We start from the raw sequence: 25,678 nt of genomic DNA on the forward strand, positions 1-25,678 counted from the left end.
TCTCTATCAAGCTGCGGTTTTCTCATTTTCAGCGCAAGATCTGTAGCCGAAGTATTGAAATTCAGAAAGCTGTGCTTGAAACTTGCGATGATTACGACCGCAGCGTAATGTCGTTAGCACTCGGACAACAGTCCGGCTTACATGGCTTCCTAATTAGGTAGTCCCGCCCACTAGACTACACTGCATAAGCTGCTTACTGACATGCATCATGTCTACGCAGCAGGGGAACCACGAATGATATCTCTTTACCGCCCGCGCTGGTGGCTGTTGTATCCCACGCCTTCTCGCATTTTGGTCCGCTATATGCTTTATTTGCTAATTGTCCCTGTCAGGCATGAGCGGCGTGGAATATTATATATAACACGATGTTTCCTTCAGGATGAACGTCAAAAATAATCTGACTCGACTCCCCTCATTTCCCCCGATTCCCCTTGACCGTAGACTTTCACCATGGTACGTCCTCGCCTCCACCTTTATGAAATAGTATTTCCTAACATTCTTTTGATTAGACAATCCCTGCTGGTGTTGATAAAGACGACCTGCAGTATGGGTACATCCCGACTCTGTGGATCTGTGCTCTTTTTGTCGCTCTGTATTCACTCTCAACCAGTAAGTTGTTTCCCTCCTTACCATTGGATAAACTCATCTGACTCATTTTTATCGTCAAGTAATTCACCTTGGACAGGCTATCCGCTTCAGATTATGGTGGCTACTTCCAACCGTTGTACTCGCTGGAATAGGCGAGATCATTGGATGGGCAGGACGCCTGTGGTCGAGCAAGACATTCCTTGGGAACGCACAGGATCCGTTCTTAATGCAGTCAGTCATCTTCGTCATCAACGGAATCATATTCGATGCTGATCCAGAGCGATGACTAAACCTTTGTAGAATATGCGCGACCATCATTTCTCCGACGCCACTTCTAGCAGCGAACTTTGTCATACTCGGAATACTTATCGGCTATCTGGGAGCGCAGTACAGTCGTTTGACTCCGAAGTGGTGTAAGTACTTGATGTTTTCGTCTAAGCCTGGACGATGTTTGATAAATAATCCCTTGTTAGATACTATCATTTTTTGCTCGGCTGTACGTATCATCTGCATAGTTTTATGTGCTGTAGGTATTGATAGATGGGTTTAGGACGTTGTCGCACTTGTTATACAAGCAGTCGGAGGAGCAACTGCATCATCAGCGGCGGACGGAAGTGGAGACGCCACAACGTAAGTTTTTAGTTCCTACACGCTTTTCGGTCCACTGAGCTCAAGTGAACTATAGAGGCGGTAACATCATGCTTGGAGGAATTGTCTTCCAGTTGAGTGAGTCACCTATCAGTGCCGGACTGAAGACATAACAATGACTCATGTGTCATGCCTATTCTGTTTCTAGTCGCAATCACAATCTACATTATCCTCGGTATTGAATTCTTCTATCGCTACCTTTCGGACAAGCCCAGGCGCCAAGAGGCTATTGCAACACGTGGATCTTTCGACCGCCGAATTCAACTTATGGTTATCGGGCTTTCATTCAGCACGTCGTGTTTATTGATTCGGTATGTTTGTTCAGGTACTGCAGTTTCATTTTGATGGCAGAGTTTGACAGTTTGTTTTCCCCCCCTATCTAGTGCTATTTATCGGACGATTGAACTCGCGGATGGATGGAATGGCCGGATTATCGAGACCGAAGTGTACTTCAGTAAGTCCCCCTCTCCCCTCCTTCCATCGTCGGACTTTGGAGCTGATGCATGTGAACGTAGATGTATTGGATGGAGGCATGATCGTGCTTGCCATCTACACTATGAACTTCTTCCACCCTGGCTTCTTACTAGCACATATTAATGACCGCAGGCCACCTGCTAAAGGCAGCCAAAGGAGTTCGGAGGACGATTTGGCACAGACGGAGTATGCAACTCGTGCTTGGGAGAAGCAGAAAAATGGAAGCAATGCTGTGTAGATTTTCTAGTAGTATATTTATTTTCGCTCCTTTTTTTTCTTTTCGTGCGATTTCTGTTGTTCAATGCTTTGAAACGACCTTGATGTGTTCCCTTTCTTATTTTCGGACTATTCGAACGGACTAATTTGTTTAAAATACTTCTCAAATTCTAGATAGTGTATGGCACACATGTTGTCTTGTCTACAAGTAGATGGAATTATTAATGTCAGTGGAGACATTCGAGGGGAAAGCGTATTTAAACGCCTAACTGCATATACCCGGTTGTAACTGCTTTGATTTTATCCGTATTCTGCTCAAGCATCAGGGTATTTCAAGTGTCAAAGAAACAACAGGCAGGTAACAGACGTTATTTGAAGGAGCAGAGACCGAATAAATATTTTATATTTTTACGATTAAACACCTTCTCAATGGTGTAACCCTCTGGCTGAGTCCTTTTTACAGTCTTATTTATTAGTGACTCACAGTTCTACTGTGCATTATTGTAAAGAAAGTTTACGCGCCAAAAATGGAATGGAACAAACTAATTACAAACAAATGCGTCGCGTTTATTTGACATTTTTGACCAGACGTTCTCCTTCTCGTCCTCCAGCAGCTAGCAGACTGTATAAATACCTGGCAAAGGTGTGGAGCCTGCGGCCGCCCCACGTCCCCATATCTACCCCCTCTTTCCTAAGCACCACCATGCCCTCGCTCACCCTCATTGTTGCCGCTACTCTTGCAAATGGCATAGGCCAAGGAGGTCAATTACCCTGGCGTCTTTCCCGTGACATGGCGTACTTTGCTCGAGTCACAACGCATGCACCTGAAGGTGGCATCAATGCGGTCATCATGGGCAGAAATACTTGGGAGAGTATCCCTCTGAGGAACAGGCCGCTCAAGCAACGCCGGAATATTATTATTACTAGCGATTCCAATTATCTCAAGTGTGTATAGTTTGCTTGTTATATTTAAAGCATCTTGGTGTTAAGCTGGTGAATAATTAAGGGAACAGACCGACAGCCAGGTGAACGCCGGACAACCTACAGTCGGTGTCTCCGTGCAAACGAGTTTCCAAGATGCTATTGCAAGTGTGGCGAATCCTGCGGATAACTTACACCGAGCATTCATTATTGGAGGAGCATCCATTTACAAAACAGCCCTTGAACTTTCCGCACTTTCCGGCCAGGAGAAGCAGGTTACAATAGCAGACCGAATCTTGATGACTCGCATTCTTTCACCGGAATTCGAGGATTGCGACGTGTTTTTCCCGGAGTTTCGAAATGCTAAGGCACAGGATGGTACTCCTCTCTGGACACAGGCGACACATGATGAACTCGAGGCGTGGATTGGCGGTGAAGTACCACAGGGCACGCAGCGAGAGAAGGGCATCGAATATGAGTTTCAGATGTGGACACGCAAGTGATGAAGCAGAGTGAAGGAGTGAAGTGAAATAAGTGTTTGCGGTGAAATACATGCACTCCGTGAACAACACCCCCACCCTCCCTCCTTCTTGGTCTGACTACCACGACCTTGGTGTAATGATATATCTTGTTGTAAAAACTCTATCGAGGCTCTAGCCTTGACGCTGAAAGCGAGGATGAAAATGCCGATTTTAATTCAAGGAACGCAAAATTGAGGGATAGAATATGACTCACCTGCTTGTGTTTTGGATTTCGAGAACAGATAACGTATACCCTCCCCTTCCTTTTTACAATAGCGCATCCATCGCACATGAGTTTGACCGAAGAACGTACTTTCATGCCACGGGCGAGAGGAGGCACGGAATGCGTTTTTGACTGTCGGAGGTTGTTGAGTGCAAGTGAATGAGGTAGAGATGGCCGCGGAAGGCTCTGGCGACCGAGTAATGACGATAACTGCGTGCTTCGTGGCATCGCAAAGCGTCGAAGCAGCAGCGAGCGCAGCATGGTTGCGTGCACGATGCAGAGTTGAGTGAAGGCCATTAGCTCTGTCCAAAAGTGTCAGCTCCGTGTCACGTGCATATTTTCCCGCTTAACATCCACACCACTGATTCTTCTATTTCTTCGCCTTCGCCCACATAGGGGAAACTCTGAACACCTCGGACGCTCGTAGCTATCATCCCATTTCTCTTATGCCAAGCTAGCACGCGGAAGAAAGTTCTCGCATCTGTTTCTATTACGCTTTCGACGACATTTCTTGGGCGCATCACGAGTATTTTACGTCCGCGGAATCTATGCCTGGAACTCAAGAAGCTCGAGTGGCGGCCGGAGGATCTAGTACGCTCGACGGAAAGTGTGCTACCATTATCTTCATATTAATGCTCCTAGGCTTTGTCGCGGAGAGTCAATTAACAGAGGTGCGTCAGGTGCTCATTCGACCTGAAATGGCTAGTTAGAAATCATGTCCATGCAGTATGTTGAATCAAGCCGGAACTATAGACAACCTTACTTCTTATTGTAAGCACCCTCTGTCCATACACATTTACCAAGTCAGCTTAGCGACAAACCATATAGTTATATTGCCCATTCTGCGATGACGCTTATTTTCCCACTACATCTCCTCTATCTTCGCTGCACTACACCGTTCCCAGTAAAGTCATATCTACTCGGTCTTTCCAAGTCTTTCAAGGAGAACTTTACAACTGCCTTCTCACCAGCAGCGTCGGAGCTTGGCCATAATGGTATCTTGGACTTTCCGATACATAGACTCCTTGCAGTCATTACGTGGTGTACTGTTGGAATAACAACTCCAGCCTTGCTCTGGTTTGTTGCTCTTAACTATGCTTCGTTAGTCCAGTCCCTCTTTCATGTCGTGGCATCTCTTATGTATATGCAGAGTGAGCGATGTCACCGCTATTTGGAATTCGAATGCCTTTTGGGCGTACGTCATGTCAGTCAAATTGAAACATACTTCATGGGAGCCAAGGCGGCTCGCGGCGGTAGTCATCGCTAGCATAGGTGTCATGGTAGTTATTTACGGGGGTAATCATCCGACGGGTTCCTCAGACTCCGAGGACATCAAGGCGCCATTTTTCGGGAATATGCTCGCGCTAGCCGCTTCAGTGACCTATGCGCTTTACCAGGTCTTGTACAACATGTATGCTGTACCGCCCTCCGAAGCAGAGGATGAAGACCGAGGTGCCTGGCGTAGGCTGTCGGTCTCGTCAGATAGCGTGGATGAAGCTTTAGTTAACGATGACGACATTGAAGGACTAAACCTTGCGGACGACGTTGTCTATCCACTGCCTTTCGGTCTCTACACGAATGCTTTGACCAGTGGCATCGGGATTATGACCTTGATCGCTTTATGGATACCCATGCCGATTTTGCATCTGACGTCCATTGAACCTTTTGTCTGGCCAAGCGACACGAAAACTCTGCTAGCGATCTGCGGGATTGGCGTATCCGCCTTAACATTCCTCGCGACGTTCATGGTCAGGCGCAATTTATACTTTGTTATCATTTATTCAGCGTCGACTCATAACCCATTCTGTTTATAGATAATGCTAGCCACTTGGGGGCCTATCGTTACGTCCGTTGGTGGCCTACTTACTACCGTTCTGGTCATTATTTCCGACCTAATCTTCGGGAACGCCGCTAGCACTTTAACGTTGTGGACTGTGATAGGAGCGGGCATGATAGTGTTCGCTTTCGCCGCACTGGCGTACGAATCGCTCAATGCCCACAAGGCTGGTAGTTGAATTGTCACAGAAGCGTCGTAATTCCGTCCATGCATTCGTCATTGCATATATACATTTCATGCCGAGAAATTTGATACATACAGCATAGAGAGCAAGGAAGAAAGAAAGAAGGAAAGAAAGGAGTCAATAGGAACGTCAAATGAAACCCCTGCACACTTCACCCCCACAAACGCATGGCGTTCCACTTAACTTCATCTTACCTTTACCCTTGCCCTTTTTCTTCTCCATCGCAGTAATGATACCCTTAGGGTTATAATCAATCGTAATCTCCTTCCCCGCAGGAATGTCTTCACATGCAACGAATGCTAAGTATGGCATATTATCCTAATTATTCAACATGTAACTTTTGATTATTAAATTATTATTGTCATAGTAGAGTCGAAACGTACGCGGAGGGATGTGTCTATTACGACTGAGTATACTATTGCTGAGGGTCCACAGGAGTGACTTGAGGAGCACAATCATTGTTAAGAATGTGGATAGATGTGAGTATATACCATGGAAGCGCACGCACTTTATGAATCTTGACCAGTTCCCTGCGTCAAAGTTTAGGTATGCAAAGAGAAAATTGATCGACACTGAACACACCTGAAGCGTGAGCGGCAATGGTATATTTAGGAGCGTCTTGGTACTCTGGATCGTCATCTCGAGTATCAAGGTCGAAACTGAATTGCCTGTCTTCCGGACCTAATGTGGCTGCATCACCTCTTTTCCTGCAACAACTCCAAGTTTAGCAGAGGTTGTGTACTGCCTTCCGTAAACTTACATCAGCGTACTGCGGAGAGATCATACAGTCTCCACTGTGAGTGAAGTGGACGGAATAGAACGAAAAGACAATAGCCCACCCAGTAAACAGACCGAGCACTGTTCCACGCGGAACGAAAACGCTCGGCCGCACGCCCCAGCCGTTCTTTCGCGCCTTGAATACTTCCAGAGGTACTTTCCTTGCTCTTTGCGACACATTGTTGTTGCAACTTCGGCATGAGCAGTTCTGCTGCACTCTTAGAATTGGTTTCAATCACCGGAGAAAGGACTAGTTACCTGATTGCATTCGACTACCTCCCGCGTGTGGTTGAACAGAAAAAGGCCCTTGTTGCGCAGGTCAGTAATGCTACTTATGAGGTTTATTGAACGGGAAACGAACCTTTCTATCGTAAGCTGGAGAGGGTTTGCCATTATCGTCTATGCATTGCGATTTTGCTACGCATGGACACAGAAGAGGGTCTTTGCATCCATCTTTGCAATCGCAACTAGGGAGAAAATCTGGCTTTGACTGACAGATTCCTTCTGCGCTGTGTTTAAGTCGTGAGCGGATGACTCAGGTTTGAGATGAGTAAACTCACTAATTGCGCGAGGCCTCCAAATAAATGAAGTCTGGTCCGACTGGAGATACGTCATCGATTTTGTTTATTATACGAATGCTAGCCGCTTTTTTGTTTACTGCTTCGTCATTCCAGCGAGATTCTACATCCCAAATAGTTTCCGAGGCTTCTTAGGAAATGCTCTTAGACTGACATCACCCAAGGTACCACGGAACGTACTGGATGACTGCCCGGAAGTTGATGCAACCTACATGGTGTTTAGCACCCATGGACGAAAGAGAAGAATATACTCACGCTCGAGGGATCCTCATATTCATCAGAATCGGGAATGATTTCTTCTACGAAGCTGGATGGAGAGCTACGTCATGAAGGTTCATCCCGCTTGCGTTTACAACCAGCGTGTGATTTGTTCCAGTTTTTCAATTTATCATCCGTGTTTACATCTCTGACGTTCCAATCATCAGGTTTAGAGGTCCATTTCTTTTTCTTCTCCAGAAATGCACACGCATTTTCTGCAGTATGAATATTGTGGGGCATATAAGAATCCAAAACTTCCAGATCAATTGCAGGTCCCTCCAAAGCCTTTTAGCATCTTTTCTTAGTTTGTATTCCTTTCCAACTCGGAATGATTGTTAAGAAAGGGGAAAGAGAGGTTATGTGAGAGGCTTAGAGAGATCACACAAAGAGGGGGGATAGTGGACTCGGCTCGCTCTCTCGCGGCTTGCTTCATTGTCCATTGATTAGTTAGTCTATATATACTATGTAGGTATGTCTCAGATGTAGAATGTATGATGGAAGGTATTCCATCATCGTTCGTCATTGCTTGTAATGTAGTTTATATCATCTGAGACTATGGCAACCGTTATCGTGATTTATTTGACTGATCAACATTGTATAACCGAGTCATTATGTAAAACATGCAATTCTGAACTTACAACTTTGAATATCAAACTTCACATGATATTTACACTGGGGTCACACGGTCTCCTTCACAACATCAACAATCTACTGGTGCATTTCACACGCCAGACACATGCAACACGACGATTGTTGCCAACGAACGTAGGATGCCATCGACGACACACTCAAGCTTATTCTAACGGTTCATCACATCTCAATCTCAACCTTTTCCGTTTGCCACTGAGGCACCTTCTATGGAACTCCTTTTGATTTCTTTCTCATCCAAAATTATCAGTTCATAACCATCACACTTTCATTTTGGCTTTCTTCTACAATTTACCCAATTCCCTGGCCCTCAACTTCACTCCACTCTCAGATTCATTTCATTTTTTGTCTTCCCTTTCATGTACTCAGGTCTCACTCCTGGCTTGTTCCTTTCTTCGACTTCCTTATTGTAACTTCCTTGCCTTTTCCATTGCCTTGCCAATTTTTTCTGTTTGATTCTTCTCACTTACAGCTGTTTTCAAAAAGGTTAGCAATTCCCATGATCATGTGATTTTTAGCACATGCTGTGTTCTAAAATGTTTTCAAAATGAAAGAAACACAAAATTCTCTATTAATTTCTATCCTATTCACTTAGAATAAAAGGTGTAAAATTAGATTAATACTATAAAAACTTAGATGTATTAAAATTTTTATAATAAAATAAGTATTAGGCTACAAAAATGAATAGAATGCTAGGCTAGTGTAACATTCTCAATATTTTTCAAAGACAACAATTATCTAAAACACAGTCTCAACAGCTTATAAACTTCTAGTTATACTTATATAATAGTATTATAGACTATAACTACACTGTGTATAAGTTTTATAGTCTGATAAGTAACAGTTATTCCTTAATTCCATTATTGAGAAAGAAAGTGTTAGACTCAAATAAATACTTATCCTTTTGACACACTCTGTAACATGTTAATCTAACTATTATTTTAGTTGTATACTGTATAACAAGCATTTTGAGTTGTTAATGTATGTTAAATATTACTATATTTTCTAATTTAGCTTTCTGAGTAAGTCTATTTCCTCAAGTAGCTATGTGTTCTTACTACCCAAGAGCATTAAATAGGACTGATCAATGACAGAATTGACCCTCTACCCTCCTCCTTGTAGTGTCACTACTATGCCTTATAATCCACCTACAAAGGTACTAGAGAATCAACCTGAGACACTAACAACCAAACATATTCTAAAACCTTCAGCAAAAGTGAAGAGTATGGCAGATGATATGACAAAGAAGAGTCATCCTTCTCCTACTGAGAGTAAGAAGCTGGAGACAGAGAAGAGAAAGTGAGGGTGTCCAAAGAAGGATCTAGTGTCTAATAATGTGTCTGAGAATTCAGTATGTATTTCAAGCTTGGTTTATATTGGTTTTTTAGACTGAGTATTCTACTCTATCAGGTAGAGGATACTGGCTCAGAAACACTGTCAAGTAATGTCCTTTCTAGTGGACAAGAGGCAGTATGGTCTTTATAGAAGGATTTACATACATTACTTACAGTTACTTTGTAGCAAACTAAGGAGGCATTTGTAGAATATGGAGAGGAACTGTCAGAACTGGATGTAGTCCATTTGCTTGCTACTAAAGTTACTAAGGGCTTGCTTTCCTTCAAGAGTATTGAGCTGGATAGTGAAACATTTGAAGAAGGTATGTTTCATTTTATTGTGAATACAAAGTCTGATTGATTTGTAGAAGACACTATTATGTCTACTCCTGTGGTACTCAGGCATCAATTAGTAAACAACACTGTCAAAACTGATAGTGAAAGACTAGTCAAAGTCAGTGTTCACAATGGGACAGGCTTACAAATCATTCACCTCAAGAAGTTGTATAAATACTTATATGTCCTTAAGCTAGTGTCTGCCTTAATGAAGTTGATACCAACAAGTGTAGAGCTTGGCTACAAAGCAAGCTGGTCATCAAAGACAGGTAGCAAGCAAAATATTATGTTTATCATGTCTTTGGAGGAGCTTGCTGATTTCTGGGAGGAATACAAAAGGTATAATGCAAAACCAGGCAAGAAATGTGAGATTGTATTTTGAAACATGTGAGAACCTGTTACTTCAGTAAGTAATTGTTACATGCTAGATAAATAGAGAACTGACTCACATCTCCTATAGACAGTAAAAAGGCCTGTAGGACATGGATCAGGGCAGACTCAGGAGGGTGTAAGAGACTTTAGTATAGTTGAAACAAGTCTAGCATCCTTAGCAGCTCAGGACTCAATTGAGGAGTTGCTTCAGACAGTAATTCAGTAGGTGACAGAGGGAATGCACTGTCTAAGGCACTAACATCCCTATTATCAACTTGTTAATAGAGAACACAAAGTATACACACATGTAAATATAAAGGACCATACTCAACACCTTGTAAGTATAAGATAGTCTATACTTAGAGTAGACTCAGAGTGAACCTGGAGTTGTGCCAAATCAGGTACCTGCTAGTATGAGCTCCAGGCTTTTGGATGTTAGTATGAGATGTTGCAAAACACAGTATCCAGGTGTAACTCAACTAAATACAGAAGTTTCAAGCATTTCTACCCTTTCTGAAGCTGGTGACAGTATCTCTGAGACTCTAAAGGACAACCTACTAAATCTAACACATTCTGGTCCCTTGAATTACCCTACTATAGATGTCTGGCATTGTTACTGCCAGCAGTACATTGAACAAGACTGTAATGTAGTACACACCTACACATCCCTCATTTTTGTCTTGTAGAAAAATGACTACACTTGCTTGGACAACATTGTAAGGCTCACTACTAAAGAATTGTACTCACTTACTATAGAGTGTGAAGTCAAAGCATCAATTGGTCTTGTCAAGTGTGTGGTTGCATATGCTCATAAGGATGTAGCCAAAGTGAAGAATAATGGTTACCTAAAGTTTCATACATCAGACATTCAACTGTCACTGTCTTTGCTCTAATTTGTCACTGTCAACCAGTAGAGTTTCATACATTAGACGTTCAACTGTCACTGTCTTTGCTCTAATTCATTACTGTCAACCAGTAGAGTTTCATACATCAGACATTCAACTGTCACTGTCTTTGCTCTAATTCATCACTGTCAACTGGTGGAGTTTCATACATTAGACATTCAACTGTTACTGTCTTACTAATACTATTGCCCCAATTCATCATTGTCAACCAGTGAATTTCTTGTAAAGCAATCAGAGTAATACAAATAACACAAACATGGATTGATGTACATACAGCTTCTTGTGAACAATACTATGAGGCCTACCATTAAGAATACATACTAAGAATATCCACAGTGATAAAAGAACAATTGACAGTCAGCAGCACTTATTGTAAACACTTGCCAATACAGCTCCTCATAAATAGAATATTTGTCCCTGAGGCTATTGAGATGTTCATCAATCTGACAAAGCCTTGACTTGAGAAGCAAAAACACTAATTTGATAGGATTTAGGTCAGGCAAATATGGAGGAAGATATTCCAACTGTACTCTACTACAACCATGTTAGAAAAAAAGAATGTGACAAGCTATTTGTAATGCACCAGCTAGTGATTAACTGTTCAATCTCTAGGGCCTTGTGAATGGGACAATTGTCCATCAAAATGATGGAGCACAGTCTAGGCTAAGGCTGCATTTGCTTGAGGAGATGTTTAATAAATGTATAAAACTTTACTGTATTATATAACCCCTCAATGATCATACAATTGAGCATACTGTCTACATGAATTGTAGGGAGAATTGAATACCTACATATTTGCCTATTACTTCAGATCTTCAACTCAGCAAAGCTATGTTACATACCTTTTTCCTCTAGCAAAATGTTGTTTCCTACAGGCCTGAAGTCCTGAAAGTGCCCAGGCTCTCTTATACAGCCAAACATTTTGTTCACATGAACCTTTCATTAACAGCAACAATTTTGTCAACATCATAATCAGTGATGTGTTCTAAAAATGCAGCCCTCAGTACTTCATTATGTTTTAGTACTGATGCAGAAATCTGTAGGATAAAAAAAATCAAAAAATCAACATTTTCAAGTGGACATGTGAGGACAAATTACACACCTCCTTGAGTGTGTACCCAACCCTTGTTAGAGTCCTCCATATTGTTGTATCAGAAACCTTGAAACCCAGCTAACTTCTCAAAGTAATCTGTAGCTCAGAGATGTATTAATCATTTTTTTGTTCTGTAAGATGAACTAATACCTTTACATGTCCTGTTAGGCCCTCTTAGACCAGATAAAACATTAATCGAATGAAACAGTACTCATGTGGGTATCTGTAAAATCTAGCAGTCATGGCTGACCTACACTCAAACACTTTGTTGGACAAACTGAACCTGTTACACACTACAATACAAGAATGTTGTAGACAGTACACACAGGAATGTGCAACACACGTGTAATCTCAGCTGCATTCTTTCTATCTTTGTTGAATAACACTAGAATGAGCTTACAGAGGTTGTTTGATGTTGTAACACTATGTGTCATGTTGTGGTCTGTGGCCAAAGTCAACTTGGCAATGTGACAGCCACTTTACATTTGTGACTGTATGAGTCACATCCTTGTAAGTTGTGCACTTGCTGACTTGCTCACCATCTATCACTATCTCTGCTATATCCTATGAGTCAAACAATGTCTAATACTATCATTGAAGAGGGTGACCCATCCCTAATGTTTACCCAAGGTGTGTCATACAGTGTGGTGCATTCCCTCACACATTTTGATGTACTCTAGGCTCATTGCCTGCTGAAGACTCTCAGTTCTCCTATGGCACTAGAGAGGACTTGTCTACTGTACCCCTTTCTCTACAATATGACACTTATACTTACAAGCCTAGATTGCCCTACAGATCCCTGGACTCTGTCAGTGTGTAAATTGCATTGTTTTACTATTCCAAACCTACTAACTGATACATTGAATTAATTTGTGTTTAAATTTAAAGCACTAGAGGGACAGGCAAAGAAGGAAGTTGTTGTGTGTTCAGAGTTGCTTATCAAAGATGCTGTAGCCAACATGAACAATTCCAAGGCACTGTTGGCAGCTTCAAAAGCATTGTTTGAGGCTTTCAAGGAAAGCACTTATAAAGTAAAGCACTAGAGGGAGACAAACAGGCAGATGTCTAAGGCTATCAAGGAAAGTGCTTATGAAGCAGAGTGCCAGAGGGAGAAGCTGGATGTGCTTTTATCAGAATTGGATACAGTGAAACTTCATGTTGAGTATGTGAGTAATATTTGGTAGCATTGTTACACATCCAAGTATTTATACATACTTCAGCCCCAGGCTTTTATGGATATCCAAAACCTCTGTAATGTTTCTGACACACCTCATAATCTGCTTACTCAAGGCTTTAGGGCAATCTGGGGACCTTGTGTTTATCTGTCTAGTTGCTTCTATCCTGATTGTATGGACTGTAAGAGCAGGACATACTACTTTACTCCCTTTGTCAAGACTGTTTATATACATTACAAGAGGCTGTTCAACAAACTGGCCCCCCTCAAATTGTATTACAAGAGCTGTAATGAGGAGACAAAATCCATTTAGTCCATCAGCTTGTTGAAGCCAGAGAGGTCAGACTTCCTTAACATTGACTTTGACAAGGTCAAGAGGGACAAGGCTTTGAATCTTGAGATGGTCCTAAAGAAGAAAAGTATTGTAGTCAAGGGGAACCAGGAGGAAGTCAATACTACAAAACTTACATTCTCAGAGTTCACAAGCTGCTTCCTCCAGGCTTATGATTGTACAAAGGACCTGTTCAAAGTCACTAAAGAGGAATTTGTTCCACACAAGCTTCTTCCTAATATGACAGTGGAAGAGTGTAGTACTGGCCTGGAAGGCATGATTAGGGCCCACAAACAGTTCATTATAGAGTTCTGTGAAGAAGTTGTGAGGTCCAAGAAGCAAAAGGGCCTAGATGAAGGCTATACACACAGGGAAGGCTCTAATACATCCAGCAATAATATGAGTAAAAGGTATTGTCTGTTCAGCCCCTTGAAGAAAGCCTGGAATAGACTTAAAGTAACAGAAAAGAAGAAGGATGTAAAGACCAAGTTCAGTAAACAGACAGTAATACAGTTCTTAGTGGACAAGCTAAAGGCTTTTAAGGAAGCACAAGTGAGATACATAACAATTGGTTGTGCTACTACAGTCCTTCTAAACAACAACTTGCTCAAACTCTGTGTCAATACTGATAGAGAATTCTGTGTGATAATGAATCAATACATTCATAGCAAAAAGTCCATCAATGCTGATATCAAAAAAGCTGTTAAGAATGTAAGGAATGTTCTCCCTTAGCTAAGTGCTGAAACAGTAGAGAGTTTCAAGTTACTGTACAACATAGGCTTTAAGACATGCCCTGCTGAACGTTTCAATCCAGGGAGAGACTTTGAAACCATCATCAACAATGCTAAATAGCCTAACACTCAGTACAAGCACAATGACTCTTGTTTCAAGAGGGCACCAATCACAATAAGGGATGACAGAACAATGTCAGCCCAGCCCAATCCCAGCTGTATGTCTTTACCAAGCTCTGGACAATCACAGGCTATTTCTGCAGGAAATCAATATTCCCAGCCATCTGCCCATTTGCTACAAACAATACAACAGCCTGTAGTAGGAGGAAACCAATACTGTTCTGAGACAATTCAAGTTTCAGCAATGTACAATTTGCCCACCTGTGGCTCATATGCTTCCCAAGTTGGTTTAAGTAGCAGGCTGAGTAGCAAGGCCTTGCAAGGCAGTGGTAAGTTTCACATTGTGTTCTCCAGTACTATTTGACCACTAATTACTGAACCTGGTTCTAAAGCAACTTGCAGTTCAAGGTAAGAAGTTCATTTGAATTGATGTCTTGTTGCCTTCATATGATAGTTTGCCATACATGTATCTTGAATATGTTTTGTTATACTTTGTAAACCAACAATTGTCTGTATACAATAAGCCCAGAATAAAGTGCCTGTAAAGTTGCATAATAACAACTTAATTGTTTTTTTGTGTGTTACACATATACTAGTTTGAAAGGAAATTTGTAAGTGGAACTAATGAACTCAAATCACTTTGAATGAGGGATGAGATAGTATTATTACTGAGGTGGTTCAAAGAATTCCTACTACTGTTTGCCAAGAGTGGCATTTGAAAAGTCTAACCTGGTTAAGAACAAGTAACCAAGAACTGTAGTATTTTGAGGTTGCCAAAGTATAAGTCAAAGATCAGGTAGGACCTACACAAGTAACTCTCTGTTACATCCACATATCCATCCATCTTCATCTATTGTCCAGTCAAAGACAGGATCTATATTGAGAACAAGGTCAAAGGCAAGATGTCAGACATTGACTACTAAGTAACTTGAAGAAGGAAGTTGTTATTACACCTTCTATATTCTACAGTCTAATTGTACAAATTATATAGTTTAAGAACTAAAAAATATAATTTAATAATTAATGAGATTCTTTAATTACACAATAACAAGCCCCTCATTTTCTACAGAATTTGGCTAGAAGACAAAGGTTTATGTAGAGATTTTTTTAAGACCAATCTGAAGGTATTGTACTTTGTGGATCAGGAGATATGTTTTTTCCAATTCTGTAAAATAATAGATTAGAAGAGAAGGAATTTGCTTCTTTTTTTGTGTGTGTGTTATTTCTCATGTTATTGTCAAATATGAGAGCATAATTAGATTCTTATAGTATTAAAATGTTTTTTACATGTATTACTTAGTATAATTAAAGTATCTACTTCCTACAATTCTTAATTCTTCTCATTTTTGAGAAGAAAGTACAAAGTATGTTACAAATCACATGATTGTGGGAATTGCCAACCTTTTTGAAAACAGCTGTAAGTTCATATTGTATTTCAACTCAGCAATTGTAGTATTTTTACACCTCATCCTCAATTTTCTATTGTTAGTCTCCTTCCTACACTGTTATAACAACTTAATTGTACAATTGTCTCTTAAATACTTGTACACATATGTTAGTACCTAGGAGGGAGAAGTTAGTAAGGTGTTTTACTAAAGTATTCACCTATTAAGAATGTTGGCTCAACTTTCATAAATAAAGAAAGTGTACAATGTCTGAATCTCAACTTTGTTAGTAAGGAATGTTGGTTCACACAGAAGGAACCAATTGGTACAATCTAAAGTCTGTACCTTAAGAAGGTTAGTAGTAACATACACATCCTAAGAAGTAGTAATCTTTGTCAGCAAAAATTATAATGTTTTGTAAGAAGTAAAGACTTAGATCTTAGTTAATACTCTAGAAGACAGTAGTAGCAATTGTATTCAGATTATCTACTAGTTTATTAGGAGTTATTTCTTCTAATATAAGTATATAAATACTAAAGTTATAAATGTTGTGATTAGAGACTTGTCCTTAAACTGGAATACTAATAATTGTAGTTGTATAGTTTGCTCTACAAACATATTATTACTAGATATGTTAACTTTATAGTAATACTATAACATTCAAATTTTAAAGTTATAAAATACAAGTATAGAAATTATAATAAAAAGATCTTGTTTAATCACAAACATTATAGTAGAGATCTACACACTATACAGTTATAGAGATATGTTCAAGTACTATAATGTGAATTTTTTTCTAATCAATTATATGTGTACAATCCTGAGTCTACTTCTAAACCAGACATTCATTAATGTTAACTTATAAAACTAAGGACAACTTACTTTACAAAAGGTTTTTATTTTATTAGCTACTTTCTTTACAAAAAATGATTTAGTAGTAAAGATATTTTCTAGTATAATTATACCAAATTTCTTAAGCTTGTAACTAGGTAACTTAGAAACTATTAGTTAATTATATTAATTAATAAAGTAATATAAATAAAACATACTAGAAGACAGAGGTTTATTCTATTATATAAATAGTCTTCTGAATTAAAAATGTTATCCTCTACACCTTTAAGGTTCTCTATATCTGTAGTAGTAGTAAGCTTTACAGAGTATCCTACCTGTTCTTAAGAACCTTTTGTTACAAAAAAGATATTAATTTTATTCTACACTCTAACTACTTACTTATTACCTTGTATAGTAAACAGTAGAAGGAAAATGCCTTTTAGTAGTAATACACCTTTAATATAGTCACCTCTATCCAACTCAAGAGTATTACTCTATACATTAAGGTTCAGACTACTATACAAACAAACAAAATGAGTTTAGGTGCTAACAGTTGAATACTACTTTTATAGTATAATAAGTGTAGTTAATACTTTAGCTATATTAGCCTTAGTTAAAGTTCAAAGTATTATAATAAAGCCTTACTTATAATAGTAGTAGTATTATTATTTGTTTTAGAACTTGCTATTTCCTGTTAGCTTGAATGCTAGTAGTAGTTAGTAATACTAGATGTAAATAATAAAGGACTAAGTATAACTTACAACATTATAGGGTTGTACTTAACTATACAAGCTCTAGTTATCTACTAATATTGTATTAAGAGAACTAGATAATACTAACAGTATCTACTATAATGTAACTGTTAGTGACAGTGTAGAGAGGACCTAAAGGCTTAGTAAGAGGACTCAGACTATAACTATTCTACATAATAGAAATACAGAATATAAGTACTAGAACATAGTCAGAACTTGTAGAACAGACATAGAGAGAGAGAGAGAGAGAGAGAGACAAGAGTAGAGTATATAGAGTAAGTCTAAGAGTATAGGACTACCTAGAGTAGACAAGATCAAGACTACAGGACTAGTCTGATCTTATATACTTATATATACTAAACTATACAAGAGTACTCAGAGAGTATAAGTTACTAAGAATGATAAGTCTTGAAGAATGAAAGAAAGGAGGGTTAAAGATAAAGGTATAAAGAATAAAGGGATAGACAAAGGGTGAGAGACTATAGAATGAACAAGGAATAAAAGGGTGGTCAAAGGAATGGAATGATAAAGTAAGGAGGGGTAGTAGTAAGAGTTAGTACACATATAGTTTATAAATAGTACTCTCAAGAGACAGAAGTCCTGAGTTCTAGTACAGAAGGGTGTAGAACCCTTAGGACTAAAGGTGTAAAAGTAGAGAACTATAACATTACCCCCCCTCTAAAACTAATTGTTCTGATTAGTAAACATTAGGTTTGGTTAGTAGTTTGAGTATAAGTTAGAACAGTAGGGTTTGGAAATCTGTAAGGCTGAGTTTGTGTAGAGTACTAGGATAAAGCTGATAGAAGTCTTAGATTGTCTTAAGAGTATGGGTAAGGTTCTTAGTAGGTTCTTAAGTACATTCTTTAACTAAGTACCCTTTCTAGTAAACAAGGAATTTGAGTTTTCTGTACAGTAGCTTAGTATCTACTATGTACTCTACTTTGTATTCTAGTTCAGAACTAATGAGTTCTAGTAGAGGTAGTAGGAGTCTTTATTATAAAGGAAAACTTGGATTATAGTACTAAGACAATAGAACCTTGTTAAACACTAAGTGTATACACTTTTATATTGTTAGAAGTTAGAGTTTGTAGACAGAGGTACTAACCTTCTTTTTAATAATGAAGGGTCTGAAGCACTTGTTGTCCAACTTCTTTATTAAGTAATCTAAGGTCAGATTAGTAGCTTCTAGTATAACTTTGTTACTAGGCTAGTAATTCTTAACTGTAGATCTCTTCTAATTATAGTTTTACTTTATGACTTACACTACCTTTTCTAAAAGAGCTTGTGTATCCTCTCTAGTCTTGTACATCTGTTCTACAAAGTCTGTTGTGAATTCAGAACTACTGTTCTAGTTCAGAACTGTCCTCTAGTACAAATGTCTCTCATAGTTAAGAAAGAATAGAGACTGTCCTGTTATAGAGTGTTGTTAGTTATTGTGTACAAATTCTGTTAAAGCTAACTATTTAGACTAGTCTGACTACTAATAATTAATAAACATTTAAAGGTAGAGCTTAATCTTCTGATTAACTTACTTAGTTTAACTATTAGTTTATAAGTAATATGTAGTAAAAGAGTTCTCTTAAATTCTAAAAAGTGTATACAAGTCTTATATGAATTTCAACTCAAATTATAGTCTACAATTATGAATAAGCTTCTGAGAGAGTCTGTACAACTAGAAGACATGATTCTAATAGATACACACTATACTTTCAGAAGTAAGTTCTGTTTAGGTTAGAACTATATAGACTTGTTTAAAGAATTAGTTGACAATCATACAGATAGTATTATAACTCTAAGACTTAGGTAGCTTACTAATCAGGTCTACTAAGACTTCTTTCTAAGAGTGATCTAGAATCTAATACAGATGTAAGAGAGTCCAAACCTTTGTCTAGTAAGCCTTAGTCTGTTAGTATATATTGTAACTAGTTACATACTTTAGGATTTCCCTCTACATTCCTAGCTACTAGTAGTTCTAAGTAATGAGTTTCTGTGTTTTGTGTTAGTCTAAATGTTCTATAGTCAGATTGTTGTAATAAGCTCAAACAATGTTCTCTTACAGTTTCTAATCCTTTAGAATGTATAGTTAGCCTTTCTAATAAACTTGTCTATCCTTATCCTTTTTCTAGTCTCTAACCTACTTCTCTAACTATTTTACTACAACCTAGTCTTGTGTGTATTTTAGAGCTTACTATATATAAGTAACAAAGTTAACATTCTTAGATTTGAGTTAGATCTCTTAGATTGTCTTAGATGTAAAACAGGAATTGTTTAGGAGAACAAGATTTTTGTTATTATTCTCCTCCCTTTTATAACCTACTTGTCTTAAAAGTAAATCAGCTTTTATTATTTGTATTCTAGGTTTGTGAGTCAGTACAAAGTTATAGTTTTACAGTTCTAACATCTAGTAAGCCTAATAGTAGTTAAGCTTCTAAGGCACCTAGAAGTACTAGAGATTAAAGTAATTACTCTAAATCTTAAACTTTTACATAATACTAAGAAGATATTAACACTACTCTTCTAAGGAACAGACAATTATAAGGAGTTCCTTATTATAGATAGGATAGTTTTGTTCTGTTACAGAGAGGGATTCTGATTAGAATACTATTAGGTACTACTTTCTGTCAATAAACTAGGACAGTACTACTCTATTTGTAAAGTTAGAAAAGTTGACTTTAACTCAGAACTTGTTTATAACTATTAGAACTACTAATACAAGCTTACTAGTAATAGCTTACTTAAGGGACTCAAATACAGACTACTACTAATTACTCTATTACTAAAGAACATCTTTGTTAGTAAGATTAAGACAATAATAATTCTAAACCAGGTAGAGCTTCCTATCTTTCTTTTTAACAAAAAAGAAAGAGGAGGCTATAAAGGACTTTTAGGGACAGATCCAGCTGTTCTAAAGGTCTTCCTAAAGGAACTTATTAAGTACCTCCTGTTTATCTCTATTAAGTAGGTAGACCTTACAATCCTTAGGTTGGAAACCCTTAGTCAATTTAATTGTATAGTCTTAGAGACAGTGTTTAAGAAGCTAGTTAAATTCCTCTTTACTAAAGACTTTAAGAAACTCTTAGACAAAATCTAGTAGGTTAGGTTTACATATGTTCTAGAGTAGAGTTGTTCTAAGAGGGTTCTAGACTGGTTCTATCTTAGACATCCTTTGAATCAACTCTGTTCTACCTTAACTAGAATATGTGTTTACATATTTATTCTAGTTAAAGAAGAACAACTAGTTACCTTTATTAGAACTGTTAGTAACATTAGAAGTGTCTGTATCTACTTGAGACAGTAGTATAAAATAGTTGTAAGACTTAGAACACTAATTAAACACAAGTGTCTACTCTAACTAGTTAATAGTAAGGTTGTAAGTCTTAAGCCATTTAAATCTAATAAAGATATCTGTCTTTCTAAGGTTAGTAACTCTAAACTTAATACTTTCCTTATAATCCTAAATAGTTATCTATAGTTAGACAAACTTAGTAATCTAACTATTCTAGTTTAGAGTTCTGTCCACATTGTATACTAGGATTAGAAGTAGAACACATTAAGTAGAAAGGTAGTGTTCCTACACAAAGACCTTATTAATGTATAAACTAGTATATTTACTATTTACTAAAACTATTGTTTAGATCTGAGAGGATTCTAAGAAAGGAGCTAAGAGGATAAAGACTTAGAGCTAGTGTTTAGAACATTCTCTAATAAATTACTACTTGTTCTAAAGGGAATGTACAGCTTACATAACCTTATTGTTTAAGAGAGTAAGTATATACACTAATATTTTCTTATTAATCTCTTTCTTTTAACAAGAACAGACTTATGTTCTTAGTTGTAAACTTAGTTAAAACTATCCCTACTTAATACTATAGACAAACTACTAAAGGGTAAATAAGGCTAGATAGTATTCTAAACATTCTAAGTTTTTAGAACACAAAAGTAGTAGGTTAGATTGTATAGATTTAGACTTAGATAAAGTGTAAAGAGAAGGATTAACTGTTGAGCTTGAATTACTTGACAGGTCTAGGCAATCTCTCCAGTCATACAGAGCATGTATGGTAAAGGAGAATGTAAGGCTTAGAGAGCTATTGAACAATAAGGTTCAAGCCTACTGTGCAAGTGAAGCAAACCATCTAGATGGTCTGTAGAGTATGTAGGACAAGTTCCAGAGTACTATGTCTGAAGAGTAAGGACTATAATTGGCTGGAAGAGGCTTGCCATACTTTAGTATGTACTTATGGCTGCTCAAATTGATTATTACTATTTACACTTGCTTGCTCACAGATTGTTCAACAAAGGAACACTCAGACAGAACTGGAAGCACAGTACTGTCAGAATCAAGAGCTCACTCAGATGAAGATGAAGCTACAGTCTGAACTTACCAATCTTCAGGATAAAGTTGAACATGAGAAGTTGGTAAGGAGTGAAGAAGCTAGTAGGTTAAAGTGTTTTCTATTTGTGTCTGTCATGCTCAAATGATTTGGCAGATACAAAACACAGGTTACAGGGCAAATTACTAGATGTAAAGGTGTCTTCAGCTGTAGCATTCATAAAGCACTCCAAGTTGGCCAAAGCTGTCAAAGCTTAATGTGTGAAGGCTAAAAACTATCTAACATAGCTGAAGCAAAATGAAATAGAGTGGGCTAAGGCCTTGAATGGTAATACTTTTAGTAGGTTGGCTTCTCCAACCTGTAATACACATTCCTGATATAATTCCTGTAGCCTGTAAAGCACTTGAGGATTTAGAGACAGCTCATGTGCAAGCTCTCAAAGAATGCTAGGCAGCTGAAGAGTGTGCCACCAAGGCAGAACAGAACCTTCATGATCTGTCTGCTAAGCTTAAACACAGTAATCACCAGCCTTCAGATATTAAGCTGGGTTGACAACATTTTGAGGAGGAGCTTCAAGAAGAGTGTAACTGTCATACAGCTGATCTTGCTGAATGTAATTTTGTAATGAGTCAAACACAGATAACATATCAAAGTAAACTGTTTTCATATTCATAGTGTTGTTTTGAAGCCTATGACAACTTGCACTGTAAGCTAAGCTTGTGGAACTCAGTAATGGTGAGAGTAGGTATGATCTATAGTAATGAGCACTTTATTCAGGTCCTATCAGAGCTTCAATCTCAGTGTGAAAGTATGAGTCAGTTACATGAGGAGGATTGTAAGCTACACAGTGACTATAATGAATTGTAACTATAATACAACAATGAGGTGTACAGTAGCAGAGTGTGAAAGAATGAGAAAGAGAGGTTGGAGACAAAGATAACTGACCTAACAAATACCTACAGGTCATCTACTACAGCTCAGACTGAGTAGTAGTTGCAGATTGTAGCATTGTATTTGCAAGTCTGCAAACTTTAGAGAGTACCTGAAGATGTAGAAGCTGAGCACATTATGCTCCAGAAAGTATAGTGTACACTCTAGGCTCAGCTTAATAAAGAAAGTTGAATCATATTGACTCAGATAAAATGTTGGCTGAATCTAAGCTCCAGGATCTTTAACTAAAGAAACAGGATTTGGAATGTGTACTGGAGGAGCATTAAGACTGTAGGGGTTCTGCCTCTTGAGCAATATTACTAACAAATGAAATCCTCTCAGTATAGACAAGACTATTACAATACAGGTAGACACACACTGTAGCATAATCAGTGTTGTAAGGACACTAGGCTTGACATGTTTATGTTGCCAGATCTGTCAGAGTGTAGTACAAAGACAGAGATTTTGAAGGCAGATATGGTCATGCCTCTTCTGGAAATTACAATGGAGGACTTTCTTAAGGACAAATAAGTATGTAATCACTCACCTGAAATGCTTTCTCAAGTTCATCAGAGGCTCTGATAGTCAGGGTATGTGCTTTCTACTGAATACAGATTAGAGAGGTGGCTAAACCCAACAATTAGGCCTAGATGGCAAGCTGAAACTGTAAGTATTTGAACAGTCTCTTTGAAACATTAATTGAAATTTATCTCAACTGTCAGTGTACACAGGGCTGCTTGTGTGTACTGTAAATATTTGAAGGTGTAATACAAGTTTTAAACTGATCCTAACACATACTGTTACTGTCTCAATAGTAGTCATAAATACACTATACTAGGCAGAAAAAAGAGAAGGCATCCTCTGATAGTTTTAATCTTAGTCATTATAATGAGTTAAAACTTGATAGTATGTATTGTATAGGAAACATGAACAATCTCTGAACTAGATAAGGGACTAGAAACAGTAAATAGACAAACTTGAGGAACATTAACATACTTGTCTCAATAGTATATTATTTCTAGTATTTGTCAATGTTACATGTCTTACTGTCTATTTCAGAACCACACCTGTCACTATCTAATACTCTGCTTAGAGTGTCTAGTGTAGCACCAGGACTGGCCAAGCAGTGTTGTCTTTTGTTCCTGGATGTGTGCCTAGACCAGATCAGATGTACAGACATGTTTTGAGTACTCTCAGGACTCTATTCAATTAATTAGTACCCTTGTTGAGGGTGAGGAGGACATTGAGGAAGAAAGGGAAGATAACAATAGTAATAATACTTAGAAGGTTAATGAGGAACAAAGTAAAGAGTAACAATAGAGAGAACCTGCTAGTAAGTACAACACAGGTACAGACAGTGTTTGTCTGCAACATTGTACTTGTTGTCCTTAAGCTTACTATCACATAAAACACTCACACATTGTTAATGCCATAATGTGCTTACTACACTACTGTCATTAACATTAATTAACATACTATTGAGATGTGTATGTGTGACCTCTTTCCCTATCCTTCAATTTGGACACATAGTATCCACCTTCTCCTTCCTCCTGTCATTGTCAGTGTCTCTTGACATGTTGAACCTTATGCCCCTACAACCACCTCTAACATGACAACACAAGCCTGATGAGGTGCTTGAGCTATTAAAGAAGACAATTGACCATACTAAGAAGGTATATAATAGGGTAGTACTCTAGACACTAAAGATTGTACATTTGATTTGGTGAGGCAAGTGTAGTGTATGTACATAGTACATATGCTAATAGGATACTTGATAATTAGGTGTATGGTGAACTTGCTACAGTAGAGGCTGAAATCCAGGTCCTTAATCCAGTTCACTTCTACTAGAGTGTCTCAACATCTAAGGAGCTCTGTAATACATTAAATCAGACAGATACCCTCATCAGAAACTTCCTTGTAGAGTGTAAGATGTGTGTGGATGTATTTATTATAAAGAAGAATGTAGACACTAATATTGAATCCTAGGGTGTGAACCTTAGTGCAGAGGAATGTAGGCTTGGGGAGAAGATGAAACTAGATGGCAAACATACAGGTCTTGATCTCCTAGAAGGCAAACAGAAGGTTTTAGAGTTGAACTGACTTTGTGTAGGATTCAGTGTATGCCTGTCTTAATTTCTTCTACTATTATATCTTAAACTCACTTCTATGTATGAATGGTTAATCATTAAAGAGAGGGGCATTTATTGATTTGATCTATTTTACAGTTGGTGTATACAGAACTGGTCCCTTCTAGAGATGTATTGTTGACTATCAAGGACCTAGACTGTAAGCACTTCCTAACTTGCACTTTTTACAAACAATGCTAACACTTCTCAAGTCTTCTTACTTGTTGGATACTCTAGAATATACTATTTCTACAATAATCCAGACTACATGAGAGCTAATACAGATACTGAGAGGATCTCAAATTTTGTGTTTGTAGTCATGACTCTCTACTTATTCTTTGTAGGGGCAGGTGGAAACAGTGGATTTACTAGCACTGTTTATGCAAGTGTAAAGTCATGCCCTAATATGATGGTACATATTCCTGATTCTTTACATGTATCTTTACATGTATCTTTTCATATTCTAATCATTCTTCTAGAGGGCATCTGTAATAAGGCTAGTCATATCTGGTTTCAGTCTCTTAGTGTTCTTTTTCTCTAGCCTTGTGAGGATTCTATACTCAGATGATACATTGTTGTTCCTATTAGTACTTGCTTTTGGCACACCTTGTCTAATGATTCTGGGCCTTTTCTTTGTGTAGACAATACCCCTACCCTCTGACAGTGACAACTCTCCCAATTCTACTCCAACTCTGGTCCCCTAGTGACTGAGCATTAATAGAGTCTTCTATAATAGGTTTGTACACTCTGTTAGCATTCACAGCATATTTGCAGGGGACATTCTTGTTTTGAGCACTACAAAGACAGCCAAACAATGCTGCCTGCAACACATTGTCATACTTACTATCATTAGCACTGTTCAAATCAGGACAACAAATATGTGTACTAGAACCTTAGTTCACCTGCCCCACATCAGTATTCTGTTGAGTATACCATACCTTTACTGCCTGGTGGACAATGTCACCACTTATTACTACTCATATTCTTTCTTTGTCTCAAGCACTTTTTGATACAGTGGCAGGAGTCTAAATTTCTGTCAAGATTGATGATGTGC

At 38.2% G+C, this 25,678-nt stretch overlaps 8 protein-coding genes across 8 annotated transcripts; 6 read left to right on the forward strand and 2 right to left on the reverse strand.

Annotated features, from left to right (window-relative positions):
* Positions 1-437: 437 nt before the first annotated feature.
* Positions 438-1,948, forward strand: FOMMEDRAFT_106595 (RTA1-domain-containing protein; the record flags this gene model as incomplete). The annotated part of the gene is made up of 10 exons (XM_007265656.1): positions 438-453; positions 510-609; positions 669-819; positions 889-1,001; positions 1,062-1,084; positions 1,139-1,218; positions 1,274-1,314; positions 1,385-1,547; positions 1,620-1,690; positions 1,752-1,948. The coding sequence occupies exons 1-10, from the start codon at positions 451-453 to the stop codon at positions 1,946-1,948; spliced, it is 942 nt and encodes a 313-aa protein (XP_007265718.1). The 5' UTR covers positions 438-450.
* Positions 1,949-2,574: 626 nt separating this feature from the next.
* Positions 2,575-3,422, forward strand: FOMMEDRAFT_140179 (uncharacterized protein). The gene is made up of 2 exons (XM_007265657.1): positions 2,575-2,871; positions 2,933-3,422. Exons 1-2 carry the CDS (start codon positions 2,630-2,632, stop codon positions 3,348-3,350), a joined length of 660 nt encoding a protein of 219 aa, XP_007265719.1. The 5' UTR covers positions 2,575-2,629; the 3' UTR covers positions 3,351-3,422.
* Positions 3,423-3,489: 67 nt separating this feature from the next.
* FOMMEDRAFT_83654 (uncharacterized protein) lies at positions 3,490-3,687 on the reverse strand (the record flags this gene model as incomplete). Its single annotated transcript, XM_007265658.1, has 1 exon — positions 3,490-3,687. The coding sequence occupies one exon, from the start codon at positions 3,685-3,687 to the stop codon at positions 3,490-3,492; it is 198 nt and encodes a 65-aa protein (XP_007265720.1).
* A 302-nt stretch (positions 3,688-3,989) lies between these two features.
* FOMMEDRAFT_106598 (uncharacterized protein) lies at positions 3,990-5,884 on the forward strand. Its single transcript, XM_007265659.1, has 5 exons — positions 3,990-4,262; positions 4,319-4,362; positions 4,420-4,692; positions 4,742-5,339; positions 5,406-5,884. The coding sequence occupies exons 1-5, from the start codon at positions 4,140-4,142 to the stop codon at positions 5,604-5,606; spliced, it is 1,239 nt and encodes a 412-aa protein (XP_007265721.1). The 5' UTR covers positions 3,990-4,139; the 3' UTR covers positions 5,607-5,884.
* Positions 5,885-6,147: 263 nt separating this feature from the next.
* FOMMEDRAFT_27904 (uncharacterized protein) lies at positions 6,148-7,465 on the reverse strand (the record flags this gene model as incomplete). Its single annotated transcript, XM_007265660.1, has 9 exons — positions 6,148-6,319; positions 6,373-6,381; positions 6,465-6,607; positions 6,648-6,695; positions 6,751-6,898; positions 6,950-7,070; positions 7,148-7,175; positions 7,223-7,266; positions 7,324-7,465. The coding sequence occupies 9 exons, from the start codon at positions 7,463-7,465 to the stop codon at positions 6,148-6,150; spliced, it is 855 nt and encodes a 284-aa protein (XP_007265722.1).
* Positions 7,466-9,005: 1,540 nt separating this feature from the next.
* Positions 9,006-10,566, forward strand: FOMMEDRAFT_27905 (uncharacterized protein; the record flags this gene model as incomplete). Its single annotated transcript, XM_007265661.1, has 8 exons — positions 9,006-9,172; positions 9,262-9,343; positions 9,395-9,530; positions 9,576-9,661; positions 9,737-9,916; positions 10,004-10,137; positions 10,201-10,252; positions 10,516-10,566. The coding sequence occupies 8 exons, from the start codon at positions 9,006-9,008 to the stop codon at positions 10,564-10,566; spliced, it is 888 nt and encodes a 295-aa protein (XP_007265723.1).
* Positions 10,567-12,457: 1,891 nt separating this feature from the next.
* Positions 12,458-14,770, forward strand: FOMMEDRAFT_19422 (uncharacterized protein; the record flags this gene model as incomplete). The annotated part of the gene is made up of 7 exons (XM_007265662.1): positions 12,458-12,543; positions 12,594-12,725; positions 12,802-12,944; positions 12,975-13,079; positions 13,401-14,129; positions 14,271-14,598; positions 14,661-14,770. Coding segments are annotated over exons 1-6 (1,489 nt in total), but the record flags the coding sequence as incomplete, so codon positions are not given.
* Positions 14,771-21,374: 6,604 nt separating this feature from the next.
* Positions 21,375-24,598, forward strand: FOMMEDRAFT_27907 (uncharacterized protein; the record flags this gene model as incomplete). Its single annotated transcript, XM_007265663.1, has 16 exons — positions 21,375-21,464; positions 21,522-21,653; positions 21,856-21,907; positions 21,960-21,994; positions 22,104-22,181; positions 22,244-22,309; positions 22,346-22,403; positions 22,932-22,978; positions 23,064-23,088; positions 23,118-23,164; positions 23,221-23,237; positions 23,337-23,404; positions 23,716-23,831; positions 24,121-24,171; positions 24,281-24,319; positions 24,485-24,598. The coding sequence occupies 16 exons, from the start codon at positions 21,375-21,377 to the stop codon at positions 24,596-24,598; spliced, it is 1,035 nt and encodes a 344-aa protein (XP_007265725.1).
* Between the last annotated feature and the right edge of the window lie 1,080 nt (positions 24,599-25,678).

The sequence above is a fragment of the Fomitiporia mediterranea genome (genome assembly GCF_000271605.1).
Source record: "Fomitiporia mediterranea MF3/22 unplaced genomic scaffold FOMMEscaffold_5, whole genome shotgun sequence".
NCBI lineage: Eukaryota > Fungi > Basidiomycota > Agaricomycetes > Hymenochaetales > Hymenochaetaceae > Fomitiporia > Fomitiporia mediterranea.

Bases quoted from the DNA above. Each gene is read 5' to 3' on its own strand.
- FOMMEDRAFT_140179 (XM_007265657.1), top strand. From the start codon at position 2,630: ATGCCCTCGCTCACCCTCATTGTTGCCGCTACTCTTGCAAATGGCATA. The intron at 2,872-2,932 runs GTGTGTATAGTT...TGAATAATTAAG, and splicing joins AGCGATTCCAATTATCTCAA to GGAACAGACCGACAGCCAGG.
- FOMMEDRAFT_106598 (XM_007265659.1), top strand. From the start codon at position 4,140: ATGCCTGGAACTCAAGAAGCTCGAGTGGCGGCCGGAGGATCTAGTACG. The intron at 4,363-4,419 runs GTAAGCACCCTC...CAAACCATATAG, and splicing joins AGACAACCTTACTTCTTATT to TTATATTGCCCATTCTGCGA. The intron at 5,340-5,405 runs GTCAGGCGCAAT...TTCTGTTTATAG, and splicing joins CATTCCTCGCGACGTTCATG to ATAATGCTAGCCACTTGGGG.